This window comes from Mus musculus, chromosome 8 (assembly GCF_000001635.26).
Source record: "Mus musculus strain C57BL/6J chromosome 8, GRCm38.p6 C57BL/6J".
In the NCBI taxonomy this organism is placed as follows: domain Eukaryota; kingdom Metazoa; phylum Chordata; class Mammalia; order Rodentia; family Muridae; genus Mus; species Mus musculus.
In genome coordinates, this window is record NC_000074.6 from 3,626,321 (window position 1) to 3,648,940 (window position 22,620).

The window sequence follows — 22,620 nt, forward strand, 5'->3', positions numbered from 1 at the left end:
AGCTTCAGTTCTAAGGGATCTATTGCTCTTCTCTGGCTTCTCTGGGCACCAGGAACACTCATGGTGTGCAGACATACATACAGGTAAAGCAGCCATACACATAAAACAAATCTTTTAAAGTGTTTAGATAAATAAAGTTAAAAAGTTAATTTTCTTTCACTTGGGGCAAGTGAGGTAGGATCTGTGTAGTAGTGTATTGTGCACATGTGGTTCGTGCATGGGTTTGTTGTAGTGTATGTGTGCACGTGTGGTGTGTGCATGGGTCTGCATAGTAGTGTATGTGTGCACGTGTGGTGTGTGCATGCTCATATGAAGACTGGAGGTCAACACCAGGCGTCTTTCTGTAGTGCTCTCTACCTCTATTTTTGAGACATGGCCTGGAAAATTGTGTGTCCTGGATTGCTAGGCTGGCGTGGCATCGAGCATCCTGGCTTTAGAGTTGTTTTTGTATTTATTTTGTGCATCTGGGTATTTTGCTTGCAAGTATATGATGTGCTCATGAGATCAGCAGAGGGCATTTGGACCCCTGAGATTGGAGTTATGGATAGTTGTGAGTCACCATGGAGGAACTGGCAATTGAACCTGGGTTTTATGGAAGAGAAGCCAATCAGTACTCTTAAGCACTGAGCCCTTCCCCCTCTCTCCTTTCTTCCTCCCTCCCTCCCTTTCTTAAAATGTAGCCCTGGTTGCCCTGGAACTCCTGCTGTCATTCTCAGGAACACTGTCCACTTCTTTGAGACACACGTGTAATCCCGAGTCAGGAAGATCTCAAGTTCAAGGCCAACTTGAACTACATAGGAAGCTCCAGGTCAACCAGAGTTACATAAAACTATCCAGGATCAAACGCCCACGAGACCAAGACAGGAAATACATGCCTTGCAGGTTAAGGACTGTGTGTGCAGTTAAGAGTTAGGAGTAAGTTCCTGTTTCTTAGATCTGATGTGAACTTTAAGTTTTTAAGACATACACTAAACCTGAGGCCCCCTTCACACGAATGGTTCTTCCTATTTCTTTCCTTTCATTGTTTTTTTTTTCTAACAATGTATCATTTACAGGGGCAACTCTGTGTTATCTCTCCTATAAAAGGGACAAGAGGCCAGCAGGGCTGCTCTCTAAAATTCCGTAGAGACAGCCGGTTGACCAGCCCTGGGTGCACCCCGAAGTACAGTTTGCTTTAGTCAGACAATTGTGGACTTGGCTTTCCTCCTCACAATTCTCAGGCTTAACTTAACAGCCAGATGGTTTATGGCATAGATGTATAACACTTTAGTATGCCAAAAGTCATTACTCTGTGTACGTTTGCGAGTGTCATGACACACATGTGGAGGTCAGCTTCCAGGACTCAGTTCTCTCTTCCAGCATCTAGTTTCCTGGCTTGAACTGAAACTTCAGCCTTGGTAGAAAGTGCTTTTCCTGGATGAGCCATCTCACCAGCTCTGTGAATGACTTTTCAACAAAGCTTTAAAGGAGAAAGAGTTTTATTGTAGTGAAGAGATACCATGACCATGGCAATAATTTTTTTTAGATCTTTATTTATTTATATTTGTGCACTGACATTTTGCCTACATGTGTATCTTTCTGAAGGTGTCAGAATTCTGGGAGCCAGAGTTACAGACAGTGGTGAGCTGACATGTGGGTGCTGGAAATTGAACCCAGGTCCTCTGGAAGAGCAGCCAGTGCTCTTAACCACTGAGCCATCTCTCCAGCCCCTGACCATGGCAACTCTTATAACGGAAAATATTTAATTGGGTCTTGCCGTGTGCCACACATAGCATAGCTTGAACATATACGACCTCAAAGCCCCACCTCCACAGTGACACTTCCTCCAACAAGGCCACACCTAATAGTGCCACTTTGTGGCCCAAGCATTCCGACACATGAGTCTATGGGGCCATACCTATTCAAACCACCAGAGGTCCCAAGTCCTACTTAGGGTGGCTGGCTGTCCTTATTCACCTGTAACTGTAACTGTTAGATCTTATGGGTTGATCCTGAGGGTGCGGGTTTGTATTTCCAGTTACTCAGAAGGCTATATATAGCAGGAGGATTACAAATTTAAGGCCCACCTGGTGAGTCAGTGAGAACCCATTTCAAATTAAAAGAAAACTGGAGCTATACCTCAATAGAGAGACAAAAATGTTTTTTGTTGTTTTTGTTTTTCTCAGCATAACTCTTGTCTTGACCTAAGAAACCCATCAAAGAAGGATAGGTCAGTTTTGTCAGGTCCCAAATAAGACTCAGCATTAGGTCTCAAACCAGTTAGCTGAGGTGCATATCAGCATGCCCAAGCACACGAAAACCTCCATGCTTACTGAGGCTAAACCTGTGGCTTCTCTCTGCTTTTCTCACTTCTGCCTCTACCCTAAACCTCTCCAGCTTAGGGGCTTCTCTTCCCTCCTTGTAGCTTTTGATCCCTATATAACCTAGCCATTTTAACTACACACTCTCTTGGTTCTTCTGTCTCTTGGATCAATCTTGGCTCTCTTGGTCAGCTTACCTCCATCCCCTTTTCTCTTCCTCTCACTGTCTCTCTCCTCTAATGGCCCAGTTCAGTAATACTGGTCATGTCTAGTCTACTACTTTCCCTGCTCTGGACTCCTCTAGATACCTCTGGCTGCACTCTCCCTTGTATATACAGTCATGTTCTCATTTTCACTCTAGTTTGACTTAGCTAAGAAGCCTGGTCACTGCCACTCTCCACTCCTGCTACCCACTTCTAGCTCCTGCCAGACACTTCCCACTCATATTAGGCACTTCTCACTTTTCTCCTGTCAGTCACCCTCACATGTAGCTCGCCCCTTGATCTCATATAGGATTTTTTTGAGAGACAATATGATATCATGTAACCTAACCTGGCTATTAAGAATCTATGTAGTCATGGATGGAATTGAATTCTGGATCCTCCTTACCTCTAGAAGTCACTGTGATTAATGTGTAGGGCACTATGATTGGCTTATGTGGTGCTGGGTTGGAACCCAGAGCTTTGTGCATAGTAGGCAAGCACTCTAACCAGCTGAGCTCCATTCCTAGCCACAACTTGGAGACTTAAGCAGCATCAAGAAACTAGCTCAGATGAGCAAACCCACATTCACAACTACCACCCATTAGATCTGAAACCTTGTGTCTGTGATTGATATAGAGACTGTTGCCCCTATGTCACAGGGTGTCAGCTCCTCTCTAGAGAAACAATGGAAGCAGGCCTCAAAATTCTGAGTTTAATTTGAATCACCTACCATATGTGTGTGTGTAAGTGTGTTTGATCTGTTTGTGTGTCAGCACATGGATGCAATTGTCACCCTGTGTGTGTGGCTCCTAAGGTCATAAAACTGTAACAAATAGCTGGAGTTGTAGCTCAGTAGTAAAGTACTTAGCAAATACATGTATGATCCTGTGTTTGATCCTCAGTCTCTCTCTCTCTCTCTCTCTCTCTCTCTCTCTCTCTCTCTCTCCCTCACACACACACACACACACATACACACACACATACACATACACTTTTAAGGACTAGGAATTCCTTCAAAGCTCATGAACCGTCACGGAAGAAGGGGGGTGGTACGAATGTAAAAGGAGGAGGCTAGGCAAAAGTACATTACATGGACGTTATATTCATGAACTTCCTGTACTCTTGGTGTTACCTGTGCAAGATCAGGCCAACATATCAGTTGGGTATGAGCGCCAACTGAGCTCAATGTGCCTCAAAACAAAATAAGAGAGGATGTGAAGTGTGTGGGGTGAGGCTATGCATTTGGAGGTATCGGGGTGGGGCGGGCGAAGGAAGTTGGGGGTGGATGATATGATTGTTACAGGCTAGAAACTCTCGTTCTTTTCCGAACTATTGGAATTTATTATGTACAACAGGAGATTATATGTATAATTATTAAATGTATAGATTATATGTGTAAATTATTATTTGCAAAGGAGAGAGAGAGAGCCTTTCTTCAGTGATGTAGCCGTTGGTAAGTTGTTTATGCTCCTGTAAGCAACCCCTGTTAAAACCCATTGGGACACACACACACACACACAAACAGCAAGACATGCAAATAGAAGGGGTACTAGTTGGGAAGGGGAAAGGGATCAATCAAAATGGGCATAAGAGGGGAATGAGGGTGAATGTGATCAACATACATTATATGCATGTATGAAATGTCATAGTAAAACCCATTACCGTGTGCTATAAATACATGCTAATGAAAACGACTGAGGAGCATTCCTTCATGAACAGGCACAGATATGTGGTCATAGTCTTCGAGTCTATGTTTCTCCTTCACCACGGGGCTCTTACAGAATGTTAAGACTGAGAGCAAACTGCATAGAAAAGGCACCTAGCGGAGTCTCCCATGTACTCCCTCGGAAGTCTACCGAGCGTTGCCCAAGCTTGTACTACTAGTCTTTGGATCCCGGAAAGCAGTTGTGCAGTTCCAGATTTAGAAAGTCCCGCTGTCCTTTGAGTGGGCACACTATATCACAGACGGAAGAATTTCTGGACAGGGTGGTATTTGTACTCGGAGCGAGATGAGTATTTTTACCGCGCTGTCATCGCGCTAAGCAAATTGATCCCAGTGTGTGTGAGCAAGGGAATATTTAAGACTCCCGAGGGCGCACGCACAAACTGGCGATCGTCCGTTCGAGTCCCTGTCATTGTGCCTTCCCCTGAAGTGGAGCCAAGTGGTGCTGCTGGGACCCAGCTTCCTAGACGTAGAGAGAGAGAGAACAGATGGACCGGGAGGCGGACCAGGTGCGCAGAGGGCGTGGACCGAACCCACGGGGTGGGGCCCACGTGGATGACGCGTAGAGCCACGCCCCCACCTTGGGACCGACCCGGAAGCAGCGCTATTCCTCAGGGGAAGATGGCGCCCTTGGGGCTGAAGGCGGTGGTAGGGGAAAGTGAGTGTCACCCCGCGGCGGGGCTCTGGTGTTTTCTTGGCTGTCCCTTGGGGGATCTGGGGACCTCGGGAGAGGTGAGGTGCACGGATTCCGAGATCCCGGGATCTTGACGGTGGGGAGAGCACCTGACTCCTGAGGGGACGGGCGGGGTCTTGGGCCCAGCTGGACTGCCTGCCCCTCAGTTGCAGCTGGCAGAACAAAGTTGGGATGGGGAGGACTCAGACAAGGGAGGAGAGGGAGGCACCTCTAGGACACGTCTAGACCTTTGGGCTGCCTCCGCTACAGGCTGACGAGTTTCTGAACCCTGAAAGTTCAGGGGCTGGACTCAGGGGTCCTACAGTGACCTGGTCAACGACCCCACGTATTGTATGAGCACCCAGGTGTGCACATACCCCATGGGGGCGATGAAGGGGACACCTCATTCTCATCATGCCTGGGAGCTCCTTAGAAGGTTTGACTTCTCCTTGCAAGCTAAAGTTCTTGGTGGGGACAAGAGGGCTTGAGGATGCCCCTCCCCCACCTCCAGTAGTTCCGGCCTCAGGCACTTCTTCCGCCCTGATAACAGTGGACTCGACACTCTGGTGCACTGGCCAGGCTCTGGGCAAGGCCACCTTTCTTTCCCCTTTCCCCTACTCCTTCTTCTGGACAGAACAGGTTTTTGTGGAAAGGCCCAGTACCTTGGTGTTAAAAAGAAACCTCCCTACATAAGACAAGGGTTAGTGGGAAGCAGGCTTAGAGGTTGATAGGAACCTTCAGAATGCCAGGCATTCTAGTCTAAGGTACACCAGGAGGCCCTCAATCTCATTCACTCAATTCTCTAAGATGTACCTGACCTCTGAGCTTTGTACCGAGTAGACACGAGGGTACTTAGCTAAGTTATCTGACCTCAGAGCACTTGAATTTGACCAACTGTAAATTGGGGGTAATGCCAGGAGCTTCAACTCAGGATCCAGGTTGGGGGTCCAGCTTAGAGGACAAGTGTCCCAAGCCCTCTTCCCTTCTTTCTTCCCTGTAGAAATTTTAAGCGGCGTCATCCGGAGCGTTAAGAAGGATGGCGAGTGGAAGGTAGGGGCTGAGGCAGAATGCCTGGAGACCCAGGGGCAGCCTTTTACCCAGATCTATGCAGTGCCCCAGGCTATGAGAGTTGCCTCCAGAATTCCTTGAATAAGCTGTTAATCCATAGGGGTGGGTTTGGGTAGATGGATGCCCCACTGCCTCTGATTCTCCTGGGACCAGCTACAGACATTTTTGTACGGCTCACCTCTCCTTGTGTCTATACCCATTCATCTGGTCAGGTCCTCATCATGGATCACCCGAGCATGCGAATCTTGTCATCCTGTTGTAAAATGTCAGATATCCTGGCGGAGGGCATCACCAGTGAGTGGATGAATCTGAGGTGGACCCTTGAATGTGGGGTGTCTGGATGTATCCCTTGAGTGTGAGATCCCTTCAGACTGGTTCAGTCTGAAGTTCTCCCTACATAGCCTGGAGGAGGTTTATAGGATTCCTTCCATGTAGGATTTCCTGATTACAATCCCTAAAGGGTCAGCCTCACTGACTGTAACCAACTCAACCTCCTGAGCAGAGAATATAACATATAGCGCCTTTGACAGAGTGATTGCCTAACATGAACAAATCCCCGAGTTCAGTCTCTAGCTCCATGTAAAATAGTCATAGTGGCAAATGCCTGTAATCTCAGCCCTCAGGAGGTGGAGGTGGAGTATCACAAGTTTAAAGTTAATCAGCTTATGAGTTCAAAGCCAGCCAGGGCTAATGAGCCCCTGTCTCATGCAAATAAAACAATGACTGTGCAGTCCCTGTAAGGTGTCTCTGTAAGAAGCTCGGGTGGACTCTGGGTTCTCAAGAGTGTATAGACACCAAAAGTATGGCTGTGGTACTCCAGATGTGCCGAACCTTGACTGTAGCTCTTTAAGTGGGGAACCTTAGGTGTATATTTCTATTTAAGACCCTAAGGGAATAGTACCAGCCTTTAAAACACCACCACCATGGGTCCAGTTCCCCACACCTGAGACTCCCCTGTCTCCTCCATGTCAAACATTTGTATGTCTTCCTCTGTTGCTTTTAGTCGTGGAAGACATCAACAAACGGAGAGAACCCATTCCCAGCTTGGAGGCAATTTATTTGCTGAGTCCCACGGAGAAGGTACCTATAATAGTGAGCCTCTGCGTGCGTGGAGTTGTGTGTGCTTGAATGGTATACTGTCAGTAGTATCTGAATGTGCATAATATAATATATGTGTGCTCACACAATGCATACATGCACACTTGTCACCATACCCGTGTATGTGTATGCAAATGCCAGTGTATATGTGTATATATCAGAATTGTACAGATGCATGTCAGGTAGCATGTATGCATGTGTGCACATGTCAATCAGGACATAGGTATTTATGCATACATGTGTATGTGCATGTCAGAATGTGTGGGTGTATGTGTGTGCATATATCAGAATTCAGGCATGTGTATGCATAAGCATGAGTGTACAGAATGTGTGCATGTGTCGACGTATGTGTGTAGGTTGACAGTCGCACATAGTGGGGAAATGACCATCAGCTGGGGATCCCTTGCAGAAGATAGACCTGGGGTGCAGAGTCTGACTCCAACAGTAATCTCTCCTCCCCAGTCGGTTCAGGCCCTGATTGCGGACTTCCAGGGAACACCAACCTTCACCTACAAAGCAGCCCATATCTTCTTCACTGACAGTGAGTGAGGCGAACCAGGGTGTAGGTTGCTGTGCTGAGGTGGGGAGTTTGATGACAGGACATTGGTCTGACGGTCTCTCCCTGCCAACCCAGCATGCCCTGAGCCCTTGTTCAGTGAACTGGGCCGCTCTCGCCTGGCGAAGGCGGTGAAGACATTGAAAGAGATCCACCTTGCCTTCCTCCCCTATGAGGCCCAGGTACAGCCCAGCCTGTGGTGGGGAAGGGGCGGGCTGTCCTTGACTGAGTGTCCAAGCTCCCGCTGGAACGCACAGAGCACCGACAGGGACTGAACAGTTCACAGGCCCTTTCCTGGGGCCCTAGCCTTGTGCACATTCCTAGCAGGCAGCATGGAGTATGGGGCAGAATTGTCAATTCTCCAAAGTGGAAAGGAGCAAGGAGCTCTCTCTGTTCCCTCTCAGCATCAGCTGGGTCCTACCCTAGCCTGCTTCAAAGCTGGCAAAACAGGTCCCAGAGGATATCGAAGACCCCCAGGAAATGCCAGGACAGCAGTGGGAAGTTGGTGATGGTGACACTTCTGTCCTTCCTAGGTGTTCTCTCTGGATGCCCCACATAGCACCTACAACCTTTACTGTCCATTCCGAGCAGGGGAGCGGGGGCGGCAGCTCGATGCACTGGCCCAGCAGATAGCCACACTGTGTGCCACTCTTCAGGAATACCCATCCATCCGATACCGCAAGTGGGGACCAATCCCCACCCCTACCTTAGTGCTACCTTTTATCTTCACTCTCACTCTGTGTCCATTTATCCCCCTGTGCGTATGCACATGTTCATGTGTGTGCATGTATGTATGTGTGGAGGTCAGAGGTCAACCTCAGGTGTCTTCCTCAGTTACCATCACCTTTATGGTTTTTTTTTTTTTTTGTTTTGTTTTGTTTCGAGACAGGGTTTCTCTGTATAGCCCTGGCTGTCCTGGAGCTCACTTTGTAGACCAGGCTGGCCTCGAACTCAGAAATCCGCCTGCCTCTGCCTCCCGACTGCTGGGATTAAAGGCGTGCGACACCACGCCCGGCCACCTTTATGTTTTTAAAGATTGAAAAGTTTGTATGTGTGCATGTGAGGGTCCTCATGTAGTGTGGTTCAGAAGAGGGCATCAAACCCTCTGGAGCTAGAGTTACAGGTGCCTGTGAGCCTCTGGATGTGGGTGCTGGAAGCTGAGCTCAGGTCCCTTCGAAGAGCAGTTCGAGCCTTTAACCGCTTAGCTGTCTTTGTGAGAGAAGGTTCTTCCCTGGCCCAGGTTTTCCATCCAGGCCTGAGGATCTCCTGTCTCCACGTCCCCAGCACTGAAAACATCAGGGCTCTTTTAATGCTCTGGGGGATTGAACCTGGCCCTCACACTTGTATGACAGCTGTCTTACTGTCCTGTGTCCAGTCTTTAACTTAACCCTCACCCACACCCCTCACTGCCACCCTCACCCCTACCCTTGATGTCACCAGTCTGTGCCCAGTCCTCCCAGCCCCCACACCCTGATGTTCCTCTGTTTGACTGCGTCACCTCCAGGGGTCCAGAAGACACAGCCCAGCTGGCCCATGCTGTCCTGGCCAAGCTGAACGCCTTCAAGGCAGACACTCCCAGTCTGGGCGAGGTAAGGGGGATGTTGGGGAGGTGCCAGGGAGTCCTTGTCGGGTCCCAGCCGGTGTCGTCATTCTTCTCTCTCCTTGCGTGCCCAGGGCCCAGAGAAAACACGCTCACAGCTACTCATAATGGACCGGGCAGCAGACCCCGTGTCCCCACTATTACACGAACTCACGTTCCAAGCCATGGCCTATGATCTTCTGGACATCGAACAGGACACATACAGGTAGATTGGACCAGGAAGATGCCCGCCACCCCCATCCTTTGCCAACTTAAGCCCTTCTGTCTTCCAATCTGTCCTGTTGTTCCAGGTATGAGACCACAGGGCTGAGTGAGTCCCGGGAGAAGGCTGTCCTCCTGGATGAAGATGATGACCTGTGGGTGGAACTTCGGCACATGCACATAGCAGATGTTTCCAAGTGAGAGCTTCGGGTTTGGCTGGGTACTGGAGTGGGAGGGCCCCAGGTACCAGGCCTCATTCCTTAGGATTGTCCCTCTGTAAGTTACGATCTTCAGGCAGACCCTTGACTTGCTTCTCCCTGAACTTCACCCCAGTGCATCTCCATGGCTTGGGACTGATCAGCTGGTAATAAGAGGCTTCCCTCTCCAAATGTCTGAACATCTTCTCTCTTCCCTTCCCTTGCTCTTGCTCATGTCTAGGAAGGTCACAGAACTCCTGAAGACATTCTGTGAGAGTAAGAGGCTGACCACAGACAAGGTAGAGGTCCATGGTGGGGCAGGACTTCAGCCTGGAGTGGAGTGGAACCTCCTCTGGTGTAGGGCAGGGGCCTGGCCTCACCCCGACGATCTCTACCCTCTCCTACCATTACCTCAGGCCAACATCAAAGACCTGTCCCACATCCTGAAAAAGATGCCACAGTATCAGAAGGAGCTGAACAAGGTAAAAGCTGGACACTGAAACCCACCCAGGCTCAGTCCGGCTGTCTCACTTAACCCAGTTCCCACCCTGCAGTACTCTACGCACCTGCATTTGGCAGATGACTGCATGAAGCATTTCAAGGGCTCGGTGGAGAAGCTGTGCAGTGTGGAGCAGGTAGGCCTGGGGCTTTTGGGAACTGCGGGACCTTTGGAGGCTTGGGAAGGCAGCAATTAGGGAGGGATGGGGCCTCAGAGGGTGCCCTCCAGTAGTCTGCCCTCCAGGAGTCTGAACCTAGGGAGCGGTGGGGCTCCCTAAGAGGTAGAGGAATAAAGCCTGAAAGAGGTAGCCAGGGCCCTCCAGGGGGCAAAATTTGAGGACAGAGGTAGGGACTTACAGGGGCCTCTGGTAGGGAGAATTTGGGGAAAGGCAGAGACTCAGATAGAGAATGGGAGGAGTGGGGTTTGGGAAGGAGGTGTCTTTGCAAGGGTGGGCCTTAGTGAAGGTCTTGGAGGGTAGGGCAGAGGTGTGCTTAGAGACAGGACCCGAGTGAGAGTTGGAGATTATGAGGAGTGCTTAGCTTGTGCTCAGTTAGATGAACTTCAGGATGAGATAGAGTGGGGTTATCTTAACAAAGTCCCTGATTTGCCCCTGCTCTGTTGCCTCCCCACACCTTCCCACGGCAGCCAGCTGCACAGCTAACTCTTGTGTCATGCAGGACCTGGCCATGGGCTCTGATGCAGAGGGTGAGAAGATCAAGGACGCCATGAAGCTGATTGTCCCGGTGCTGCTGGATGCCTCGGTGCCACCCTACGACAAGATCCGGGTTCTGTTGCTCTACATCCTTCTGCGGAATGGTGGGTGAGGGAATGAAGGGCCAGGGATGGTCTAGATCCTACAGCCGTTAAAACTACAAGGCCCTCATCGCCTAGCATGCCTCTTAGTGTCCTTCCTATCGCTGTGATAAAACACCCTAACAGAAGCAACTCAGGGAGAAGGGGGTTATCTGACTCACTGAGGTCAAGCTTGAAGCAGCTGGTCATACTCACAGTCAATCAGAGAGCAGTGAATTCATGTAAACTTGTGCTTGTCTCTGCTTCTCCAGTCTTACACAGCTCAGGATCCTCTCCCCAGGGAATGGTACCACTCGTAGTGGGCAGGTCTTCTCACCTCAACTAATGAAACTAGGAAAGTCCTTTAGCTTCTTAACTAAGAACCGTCACTTAATGGTAAAAGAAATTAGAAGAGTATTTTTTTAAAAGACTTAGTTATTTAGCCAGGCTGTGGTGGCTCACACCTTTAACTCCAGGCCTCGGGAGACAGAGACAGGATAATCTTTGAGTTTGAGGCCAGTCTGGTCTATAAAACTAGTTCCAGGGCTACACAGAGAAACCCTGCCTTGAAAAACAAAACAAAACAAATTATTTTATATGTATGAGTGCTTTGCCTATGTGTATGTTTGTGCACCCTGTGTGTGCCTGCTGTCTGTGGAGGCCACAGGAGGGTATCAGATCCCTTGGAACTGGAGTTACAGGTGGTCATGAACCATCATGTGGGTGCTGGGAACTGAACCTGGGACTTCTGCAAGGCCAGCCAGTGTTGGTAACTGCTGAGCTGCCTCTCCAGCCCACGTGATACTCACTTGTCTTGAGTCTGGGGAGGTAGAGACAGGAAGAGCCCTGGAGCTTGCTGTTTAGCCAGTCTAGTGGAATTGGCAGGCTCCAGTCTACTGAGAGACTCAAAGAACAAGGTGAAGAGTGATGGTCTTCAGCCTTCAGCTTCTACCTGAACACTCACATGCACATGCATACACATATATGCACAAGCACACACAAAAGGTTGGCCAAGAGAAGACTCCGCATGGGCTTCTATAGAGTTGGTGTTGCCTTAACTAATTGTGTGTGTGCAGCTCTGTGTGCTGTGTGTACATGTGGGAGACCCATTGGGTGTCTTCTATCAGTCCCTGTCTTTGTCCTTTGAGATAGGGTCTCTCCCTGAATGTCATGTTAGGCTAGAGTCCAGTAGGTCTGGGATCATCCTGTCCCCATCCTTGGGTGACAGGTGTACATGACTACTGGACACTGGGGATTTAAGCTCAGGCCTCTTTGCATGCCTGTGGGAAGACCAGAGTATGATATTGGGTATGTCTTGCTTAATGCGAGCATCATTCTCTGCCTCAGTCTCTTGAGACAAGGTGTGGGGAGCTGAGGACGTCCTGAGTGGATGTGTATTGTTGACATGGGCACAGCCATGACAAGGACACAATGTCTCAGATTCATGGGGTGGCAAAGCCTTCCTTGGATCAGGCTCAGAATGTCAAAGCCTTCCTCTGATCCAAGTACAATGTGAGTGTTTACAGACAATTGACTAGTGTGGGCAAAATGTAGCAACTACATCAGAGTGTGCACAGCCCACCAGACTCTACCTTTTCTGAATATGTGTCTATCATTTCTGTGTGTGTGTGTGTGTGTGTCTGTCTGTCTGTCTGTCTATCATTTCTTTAGTGTCTGCTTCTTCATTCCATCACTGCCCCTAGTCAAGTCAAGTACCAAACCTTTGAAGTCTTGGCAACAGGGTCTCTCCTTGAACCTGACCTAGGCTAGGGTTACAGGCACAGGTAGCCATGCCCAGCTTCTAAGTGGGTGTAATGGATTTGAACTCAGGTTCTTATGGTTCTACAGTGAGCACTCTGACCTTCTCAACCATCTCTCCAGCTCCCTTCAACTAATTATTGAAGAGACCCCATTTTACCTTTTCAGATCTACCCATCCCTATAGATAGCTATAGGGATAGTTATATATACTTCCCCTTTCTTTTTGTTATTTTTGTGGTTTTTGTTTTTTGTTTTTTGAGACAGGGTTTCTCTGTATAGTCCTGGATGTCCTGGAACTCACTTTGTAGACCAGGCTGGCCTTGAACTCAGAAATCCGCCTGCCTCTGCCTCCTGAGTGCTGGGATTAAAGGCGTGCGCCACCATGCCTGGCTTTCCCCTTTCTTTAAACACCAGCAGTGTTTAAGGTGTTTCTGGGTCCTGGAGACATCCTGGCTGTGAGGATCTCTTCACATAGGACTGTACCAGTCGCTTATGATTACCTGTTGCTGTGCCCCAGGGGTGAGTGAGGAGAACCTGGCCAAGCTGATCCAGCATGCCAACGTGCAGTCGTACAGCAGCCTCATCCGGAATCTGGAGCAGCTGGGCGGCACTGTCACCAACTCCGCGGTACGTAGGGAGCTGATGAGCCGTGGAACATGGCCCTTACAGGATTAGGGATGATATACGCTCAGCTTTGGGTGTGCAAGCATAGCACGGCATTTTAGGGACCAAGAACTTCAAGACCTTCCCTAATTCACTAACATGGTGGACAGTGGGGTTAAATTAGGGCCCTTGGCTGGTGGTACAAGGTGTGTGTAGCCTGAGCCTTCTGGGGCAGGTGGAAGAGTGAGTCACCAATAATGGGAAACGGTAAAACTGGGGGGGTCTGAGGGATTGGTAAACTTCCCACCCCACCCAGTACACATGGTGGTTTTCTGTGCTCCACTCTGTAGTCTGCTTATCCCTAACCTATATATATGTCCAGATTTGCCAGATCCTTCTGTAACACTGGCCTGGGACCTTGTGTCTTGACCTCCTTCTGTCTGTCTGTCTGTCTGTCTGTCTGTCTATCTCTCTCTCTCTCTCTCTCTCTCTTTCTCTCTCTTTTTCTCTCTCGCTCTTGCTCTCACTCTCACTCTCACTCTCATACACACAAACACATTACTATTTTGAGGCACATTTTACTTTATAGCTTAGGCTAGCCTTGAACTTACTCTGCAGCTAAGGCTGATCATAAACTCACTCCATAACTCAGACTGGCCTCCAATTCATGGCCATCCCATTGTATTAGCCTCCTGAGTACCTGGGATTACAGATGTGAGAGCTGTCATGTCTGTCCTGTCCCTTGCCTCTTGCTGTTTCTGTAGCCTTTACCTGACTTACATATTTCTTCTTTTTCTTTGTTCTGCTTTTCTCTTCCCATTTCTGTTTTCTTCTGTCTCCCTGTTCATCCCTACCCCTCTCTCCCTGCCTTTGTGTCCATCTCTGTATCTGTGTGTCTATATATGCCTCTCTCTGTTTCTTTGTCTTTTCTTTTTTTTTTTTTTTTTTTTTTAAGATTTATTTATTTATTTATTATATGTAAGTACACTGTAGCTGTCTTCAGACACTCCAGAAGAGGGCGTCAGATCTCGTGATCAGATGGTTGTGAGCCACCATGTGGTTGCTGGGATTTGAACTCCTGACCTTCGGAAGAGCAGTCGGGTGCTCTTACCCACTGAGCCATCTCACCAGCCCTTTTGTCTTTTCTTGTCTCAGTCTCTTACATCTCTGTGTTTTTCTGTCTCTTATCTCCCATGTCTGTTTGTCTTTACCTGTCTCTCTGTCTCTACACATCATTCTCTGTCTCTCTGCCTCTCTCTCTACCTCTGTTTCTGCCTCTGCCTATCTATGCTTCTCCAGTTCTCTTTGCCTCTGTCTCTCTTTGCTTTTCCTCTGTCTTTCTGTGTCTCTGTCTCTGTTTTTCTTTTCTGTCTCTTTTTGCTGCTGCTTCCCTTTGTCTCTATCTCTTCCTGCTCTATTTCTCTATCTTTCTGTGTACCTCCATAGCCCCTCCTCATCTGTGATGGACCTCCTTCCCTTCCCAATCCCATTTGGTCCCCACCTGGCCCCCTCTGTAGGGCTCAGGGACCTCTAGCCGGCTGGAGCGGAGAGAGCGCATGGAGCCCACCTACCAGCTGTCTCGCTGGTCCCCAGTCATCAAGGATGTGATGGAGGTACACAAGTTGGGGGCCCCTATTCCTCTCCACTGATCCCATTAGCCACTAAGCCCTCCACCCCACCCGCCCAGGCTCTCAGTGGTAAGCCTTGGGGCTTAGTGGAAAATCCCTCATTATCAGCATACCCCTGGCACCCTATCTGCTCTACATGGGTGGGGGCACACAAAACTGCACCCCAGGAACTGGGGCAGCGAGGAATTCCTTGCTTGTGACTCTAGCTTTCTCTACCCCCTGTGTTCCCCTGTAAGCTCTCTCCTGTCCTCCAGAAGCCTCTCATGCTGGCCCCTGGCCCCCCACACTCCAAAGCCTCATAACCAAATAATAATCTATCAGAGGCTCTGTCTTTATCAGTTTGTGGAAATGTCCTGGTACCTCCTGCTTGGGGACCCAACAACCTTGCACCTTAGCTTCCTGGATTCCTGGGTCCCCAAGAGACAAGGAAGCATAGACAGTGGTACCATGGTCATTTCAGTTGCTGAGCTCCACTGGCTGGGGTTCTTTAACCCTTCCTGTCTGGCTCCCCAGGATGTGGTGGAGGACCGGCTAGACCGAAAGCTGTGGCCCTTTGTGTCTGACCCTGCCCCTGTGCCTAGCTCCCAGGCAGCTGTCAGGTGAGGGCCCTGGAGAGGCCTGGGTTGGGGGTTGGGAGCTGCCAGCCTGGACTGACCTCTACCCATCACCCCAGCAGCGCTCGCTTTGGCCACTGGCACAAAAACAAAGCTGGAGTAGAGGCCCGGGCTGGGCCTAGGCTCATCGTGTACATTGTGGGTGGTGTCGCCATGTCGGAAATGAGGGCTGCCTATGAGGTGACCAGGGCCACTGAGGGCAAGTGGGAGGTGCTCATAGGTAAGTAGCCAGAACTGGGGTCCTTGGGAGTATGACTGTGGGGATTCCTGGGGACCAGGGCTGGACATGGGGTCCCTTAGAGTCTGCAGTTAGATTTGTTGTCCTCAAACGCCTAAGATGTGGGGACTTGGGCTTCTCTGGAGCCTGAGCCTAGATTCTGAGTCCTTAAAAGCCCAGGGCTAGAGTCTGGACTCTTTCTCTTGGGGGGGGGGGGGGGTGTCCTGTGCTGGACTCTGTAGTCTATTGAGATCTAAGGCTGAGCTCTGAGGTCCTTATAGGGCCTGCGACTGAGCTCTGGTCTTTGAGGGGCTGGGGCTGAACTCAAAGAATCCCTAAAGGGCTAGGATTAGATTATGAAAGTTCTGGGCTTGGGGGTGGGAATCTGGGGACTTTGAAAGGCTGGGGCTGGAGTCTTCAGTGGAGTAATCACCTGGGGCTGGATACCCCTGTTCCTAAGTTTCTGAACCCCTCAATCATTGAGAAGACAGGGCCCTGGTTTGCAGAAGGGCAGGAGTTTGTTCTCACCAGCCAGGACACGAGTCAGGAGGGAGGGACTCTACCTCCTCCTTTAACCTTCCCCTCCTGCCCAGGCTCTTCTCACATCCTTACTCCAACCCGCTTCCTCGATGACCTCAAGACACTGGATCAGAAGCTGGAGGGTGTGGCCCTGCCCTGACACAGCCCCTTGCCTCTGCCCTCTCCTATTCCAGAGAAATAAACGCTTCCCTTCTGTCTTCCCACCAGGGCTCACCTCATTTTCTTCCCAGAGGGAGCTGTATTGAGCCAGACCTCCCCCTGCGTTTTCACTGTCCTGCCCGAACCTTTCCCCGGCCCCCAGAAGCATCTGTAGCTTTCATTAACGCTGAGAACCTGGGCTGTAGGGTCAGTATTGGCTTGAAGTTTAGGAGGCACTGGCTCTCTTGCTGGGTCCTCCATCCAAACCCAGGCCTGATTTTGGCAGAGGAGATAGAGAGGTGCAGATTAGGGGTTGCCAGGGCTGCAACCCCACTGTCACTAGAGTTCTTTAGGCTGTAAGGTTAGAAATATAGGAAAAATTTTAACCTTTATCTTTATTTTGTGTGTTACACTTGTATGTATGTTTATGCATCATAAGTATCAGTGCCTGTAGAGGTCAGAATAGGGTGTGGGATCCCCTGGAACCAGAGTTATAAATGGTTGTGTGAAGCCATGAAGGTTCTTGAGTCTGCTGTGAGAACAGCTAGTCTCTTACCCACTGATGCATCTCCAGCACCAGAAATAGAAACGGAAATAGAGTAGACCTGAATCCTGACTCTTCCCCGGAACCTCCCAGGAGCTACTGCAAGTAGAACTTGAATCCCCAATTCCAGCAATCAGAGCTAGCATTTAAAATACAGCAAACTTGGGGCTGGTGAGATGGCTCAGCGGGTAAGAGCACTGACTGCTCTTCCAAAGGTCCTGAGTTCAAATCCCAGCAACCACATGGTGGCTCACAACCATCCGTAATGACATCTGACGTCCTCTTCTGGTGTGTCTGAAGACAGTTACAGTGTACTTACATATGATAAATAAATAAATCTTAAAAAAATAAATAAAATACAGCAAACTCTAACACCGGCTTCCTAGTAACCCCCCGCACCCAACCTTAAGATATGCCTGTAGACTCTTAATTGCAGGATTTACCAGAGTTTTTAATGGAGGTATATTTGTTCAGTAGGGTCAACTTATAAACTATTCCTAGGGCCTGGATGGCTCAGAAGTTAAGAGCGTTTCCTGCCCTTACAGGGGCCTGGAATTTGGTTCCCAACACCCAATTTGGGTGACTCAAAACTGACTGTAACTCCAGCTCCAGGGAATTCAGTGCTCTCTCCCGGCTTCAGTGCGAACCCAGATACATGTACACCTCCCCCCAACACACAGCAATAAACAAACAAACAGGTAAATAAATGAATAAAAGCACTTCACTCAGATGGCTTTACAGGAATTTATTATTCCACAGTTCTGGAAGTTTGGTCTTTGCTGGAGGTGTTGATTGGTTTGTAGATAGATACCCTTTATTCAAGAAAGGGTATCCTGTAGTTCCAGGCTGGTCTTGTTAAATAGCTGAGGGTGATTTTGAACTCCTGAGTGTTGGGGTTACAGCTGTGCAGTTGGGGTTGCCACTGTGCAGTTTCTGCAGTGCTGGGGGATGAACACAGTTCTTCATGCATGCTAGGCAGGTACTCTTCCAGCTGAACCACATCTCCACCCCTGCAGCTGGCCATTTCTCTGTGTCCTCACATGGTTGCGTTTTGCAGGTGTCCCAATTTCCTCTTCTTATGTCACCACATACTGGATGAGAGCCCACCCTGTGGCCTCATTTTTTTTTTTAAACTTAATTATCTTTAAAAAGACCTTGTTTCTAAATATATTCATCTTGAGATACAAAGGGTTAGGACAAGATCATCTAACTCTTGGGAACAGATACAATTTAGCCCATAGCATTTGAGTAACAGGAGGTATGGTTCAGTGTGTGAATAAGACAGAGAAGGGACCTTCTTTTTGGGGACACAGCCAGGCAGGTATCACAGGTAAAGAGGATTGGAAGGCATCCCAAAGTGTTTCATCTAGAGGTGGGAATAGGAGTAGAAGGGAATGGGAGGCTCAAGGCTACAAAGCCAAAACCATGGAAGGATGCTACATGGTGCCACATGGTGAGCCAGACAGTTAAGTGCTGCCCATGAACAAGAGCACCGGGATTACAGAGCTCACCCAGCAGTACTGGAAGCCCTGGCCTCTGTCTCTGACTTTAGAATGAGATTTTACAAAGGTCTGAGAACTAGGTGGGACCTGGCAAAGCTGGGTGAAGATTTTGTTACTGATGGGCAGTTGAACACTATGGAAGGATTCAGGGGTTCAGGAGCAGGGAGGCCAAGAAGCCCAGTCCAAGTGTTAGAGTGGCCTGGGCTGGAAGCCAAGCACGGTGCCCCCTGTCATTTGGGTCCTGTCTTTTGGGTCCTGCCTGGGCATGTGAGCCATGCAGAGTTGTGGACACAGCTAGGAGGATCCTTTTGATTTTGAGTTCATCAAAGCCCAGGGAATCTAAAGACATTTCTCAGAAAAGTTGAGAACATGAGGCTTGGGATTCTAATCAGATTGTCCTGAGCACCCCAACTCAAAAAGATCATGAAATTTGGAATGAATGAGTGGGAATAAGGAAATCGTCTGTCACAGCCCCCCCCCCCCCTCAATCCCAACCAGCTGTCCTGGTTTCAGTGCAGAAGGGATGGATGGTAAGTGGAGGGAGACAGAGGGTGATCTTCCTGCTCTGTAGCTCAGGCTAGCCTGGAACTCCCTACCGTTTTACCCCAGGTTCTGAAGTGCTGGAGTTGTCTGGCACGGGAGGTTATTCTAAAGTTTAAATGTAAACTCTAAGATCCCTGGCAGCAAACTGCTGTTTCTCTCTGGGATCTGTTTCCGTATTTCAGCGAGGTGAGCGCCAGGGGATGCTGCGGCCCAGATCGTAACCAGAGCTTGGGTGACCTAATTATTAGAGAAGCCTGGGAAGTGGGCTAAGGATTATTTGATGGTTCTCAGCAGAAACAAAACTGTTGCTTAAACTACTCTCATCTTTCCTTTAAAAAAAAAAAAAGTTAAAAAAATACTCATCACATTGTGTAGTCCTGGCTGGCTGGAACCATGTGGACCAGGCTAGCTAGTGCTGGGATTAAAGGTGTGGCCCACCCATCCCGACCGAATCTGATGATACCGACATGAAGGATGAGTCTGTCTTGGGGTTACTACCGCTGTGATGGAATATGACCAAATGCAGTTTGGAGAGGAAAGGGCTTATTTCACTCAGTTCCATATAAGAGTTCATTCATCACCCAAAACAGTGAGGGCAGGAACTCAAGCAGGACGGGAACCTGGAGGTGGAAGCTGGTGAGGCCACAGAGGGCGCTGCTTACTGTGCTTGCTCAACCTGATTTCTTCTAGAAGGCAGTGCCACTCCCTCAAGGGTGGCACCGCCCACAATGGGCAGGGCCTTCCCAGGCTTGCCTACAGCCTAATAGAGGCATTTTCTCAGTTGAGCCTCCTTTTTCTGATGACTCTAGCTTGTCTCAAGCAGACATAAAACTAGCCGGCACAGTGTCTATACTACCAAACACAAATGTTGATTGTGCAAGCATTTATTGCTCTCTGTGGCTACTGTCATCAGCTGAGATCTTGGCAAACCTCCCACATTACAAAGAATCTTTAAGACCCTCTTTATAAGAATAAAATGTCCATCCTTGCTTTCTGTGTTATGTAGGTATACCATTCAGGGAGGCATCCTCTAACCAGTGACACTTTGTTCCTGCCCCAAGGCCTTTGCACCTGCAGCTCTCCCCACCTGTTACCTCCCTTTAGCTCAAGTGTCACCATGTCATCATTACTTGTTACATGTTCTTCGTGGTCCTTTTCCTGACCTGTGGCTTTCTTGGTACCACCATAATGCATCTTCCAGCATCTATTGACCCCCTACCCTTGCCTTCCAGTCTCCCCTAAAACAGGGGCTCAGAACCATGGTATCCATTTTAATTTGATTTAGGGGTTAGTAGCCAGAAAACTGATATGCTTGCTGCATCTTTCCTGTTGCCTCACAACAGGGGACCTGTGTTGTTGTCTCCAGGGATGCTCCTAGCCCTCACTCTCCAGGTAAGATATCAGGCAGGGCTATAGGCATGAATTAACAGTAAAGTGCTCCCCTAGTAAGGGGCTGGGGATGTGGCTCAGAGATAGAGCCTCTGCCTAGGATCCAGTAGTGAGGGTGGGAGTGTGCCTCAGTAGTATAGCATTGGCCTAGCACATTTAAGGCCCTAGATTCAGTCCTTAAACCAGAGAGAGAGAAAGAGAGAGAGAGCCCGCCATTCAATTCTTTATCTAGAACATTTTTGTCTTGTGTGAAATTGCTCAAATCTGAAAACAAGTTGACCAATAGCTCCTTACTGCCAAGAACATTGTGAAAATGTGTCTGGGGTAAGGGGGTGGCCTGATAGAAAGGGAGTGCTTTCTGGGGCAAGGATGACAGCACCAGGGCTCAGCGTTAGCAACACTTGGTGGGAGAAGGGAATCATAGGCAGTGGGCTTTCCTAATTGACTGTCCACAGTCTATTCTGTGTATATGTGTGGTGCTTGGGATAGAACGCTGGCACACTATGCAAGAACTTAACCCTGAACCACGGACTCCATCCACTCACTGGGGGATTCTAGGTAGGGACTCTACCCCTGAACCACGGACCCCAGCCCCTCACTGTGCAAAGCTAGGTGGAAGCTCTTCCTTTGAGCCACACCCTAGCCCCTCCCTGGGGCACATCTAGGCCGGACTCTTTCACTGAGACATAGTCCTAGCATTCCACTTTTTTTTTTTTTTTTTGAGGCAGGGTGGTCTGTTTTTTGAACTTGCTAATTCAAGCTAGACTCTCTGGCCAGTCAGCCCTAGGGATCCTCCTGTTTCTGTTCTCCCCAATTAAAGGCACACAGTTGTAGAGGAATTTTAATCATGGATGTTCTGGCAAGGGATTACATTCAGAGACCTTCTAGGTCCATGTGATCTGGCTGGAATGCAGACAAGTCACAGGCCATTAATCCCTCTGGCTGGAATATAGACATGCCTTTAGGACATACCTTTAATCCCAAACGTGTAGGTAAAGTTAGTTTGTAGAAGGAAGAAGCATGTTTGAATTGTGAACCTGATTGAGGGGCAAGCAAAGTGACAAATCGGGAAAATATTTGACAGAATGACTCAGAGGTAGGACATGCCCAACTCTCACGTGAAAGAGAACAGTAGGTATGGGTAGCAGGGAGACAGTTTTATTAGAACGGTTTTACAGAGAGAGGTTCCAGGTGAAGACAGGAAAAGCTAGAGAATGAGAAGGAGCCAGAAGATTAGAATAGATTGCCAGTGTTAGTTTGAAGCCAAGCAAGGCAATTCTGTGAGAAGCCAGTAAGCTTGAAGAAGAGTCTGACCAGTGAAGCCTAGCTGAACCATCCATCCAAGAACTTAGAACAAGAGAGCTTATTCAGTAGTAAGTCTCAGAGGCTGAAATGTTCTAGGCCTATATTAGATTGTATGGATGCTAGAAGCTTCCAGGCCTAGGCCTGGAAGTAGTTTGAACAGAGAAAGAAATGCCATGGGCTCAGCCCAAACTGTGTATTCGTATATCTTGGGTACGGTTCTCCTCTCATCCTTCCATCTGAAGAAATAAAAGTTACTTTTACACATAGTTTTTTTATGTGGGTGCTAGAAACTTGAATTCAGATCCTTGTGTTTGGAGAACAAGTCCTTTACTGACTGAGCCGCTTTGTCTGCCTTCCTGGTGACCATTTGAATCTGTGTCCACTTCACATGACATCAGTTGTGCCATCTGTAAAATTGCACCAGACTGTTTGTTGCAAGAATTGAGAGGGGTTTAATGGTAGAAGCTGGGAAGCTGGGAGGAGGGAGCTGGAAGGAGGAGGATTGCTCAACCTTGGTCCAGGAAACAGTGATCATGTGATCCTGGTCCTGCTCCTTCCCTTCCTCTTATGGAGGAAGTTGTGTGTTGCTCCATACGTTTGTGACCCTTTTTTTTTTTTTTTTTTTATCTTGTTATTCCTGCCAGTACAAATGCAAGGAAGATAGTTGGGGAGATGGCTCTGTGGATAAGAGTGAGCTCTTGATGCTAAAGAATGAAGATCTGAGTGTGAATCTCTAGCACCCATGTGAAAAAGCTGCATGGAGATGCGTGCTAACCTTTAGCACCAGCAGTGAGTGAGTGGGACAGAGTCAGCAGGGGGCAGGGGCTTGTTGGCTCTCAATTGAGGTTCAGCGAGATCGTCTGGAAAGGGAATCAGGCTGCGGGTAACAAACCCGAAACCTGATGTTCTTCTCGGGCTTCTGCATCT

At 48.8% G+C, this 22,620-nt stretch overlaps 1 protein-coding gene across 15 annotated transcripts; it reads left to right on the plus strand.

Moving 5' to 3' along the window:
- The first annotated feature begins 4,639 nt into the window (after positions 1-4,639).
- Positions 4,640-17,678, plus strand: Stxbp2 (syntaxin binding protein 2). 15 transcript variants are annotated; one of them, XR_001778418.1, is made up of 19 exons: positions 4,640-4,884; positions 5,900-5,949; positions 6,180-6,261; positions 6,971-7,047; positions 7,528-7,606; positions 7,700-7,803; positions 8,155-8,303; positions 9,126-9,210; positions 9,296-9,426; positions 9,512-9,619; positions 9,861-9,918; positions 10,036-10,101; positions 10,174-10,254; positions 10,796-10,934; positions 13,188-13,297; positions 14,229-14,886; positions 15,415-15,500; positions 15,575-15,735; positions 16,326-16,475. XR_001778418.1 is itself a non-coding variant. In NM_001357168.1 (19 exons), exons 1-19 carry the CDS (start codon positions 4,848-4,850, stop codon positions 16,409-16,411), a joined length of 1,785 nt encoding a protein of 594 aa, NP_001344097.1. In that variant the 5' UTR covers positions 4,789-4,847; the 3' UTR covers positions 16,412-17,678. The 15 variants fall into 15 exon arrangements, 12 of the variants coding, with proteins under 12 accessions (XP_006508806.3, XP_030099231.1, XP_006508809.1 ...); XR_001778417.1 differs by having other exon boundaries at positions 15,578-15,735; NM_001357168.1 differs by having other exon boundaries at positions 4,789-4,884; positions 14,791-14,886; positions 16,326-17,678.
- The last annotated feature ends 4,942 nt before the right edge of the window (positions 17,679-22,620 follow it).

Bases quoted from the DNA above. Each gene is read 5' to 3' on its own strand.
- Stxbp2 (NM_001357168.1), top strand. From the start codon at position 4,848: ATGGCGCCCTTGGGGCTGAAGGCGGTGGTAGGGGAAA. The intron at 7,804-8,154 runs GTACAGCCCAGC...TGTCCTTCCTAG, and splicing joins TCCTCCCCTATGAGGCCCAG to GTGTTCTCTCTGGATGCCCC. The intron at 9,427-9,511 runs GTAGATTGGACC...CTGTTGTTCCAG, and splicing joins ATCGAACAGGACACATACAG to GTATGAGACCACAGGGCTGA.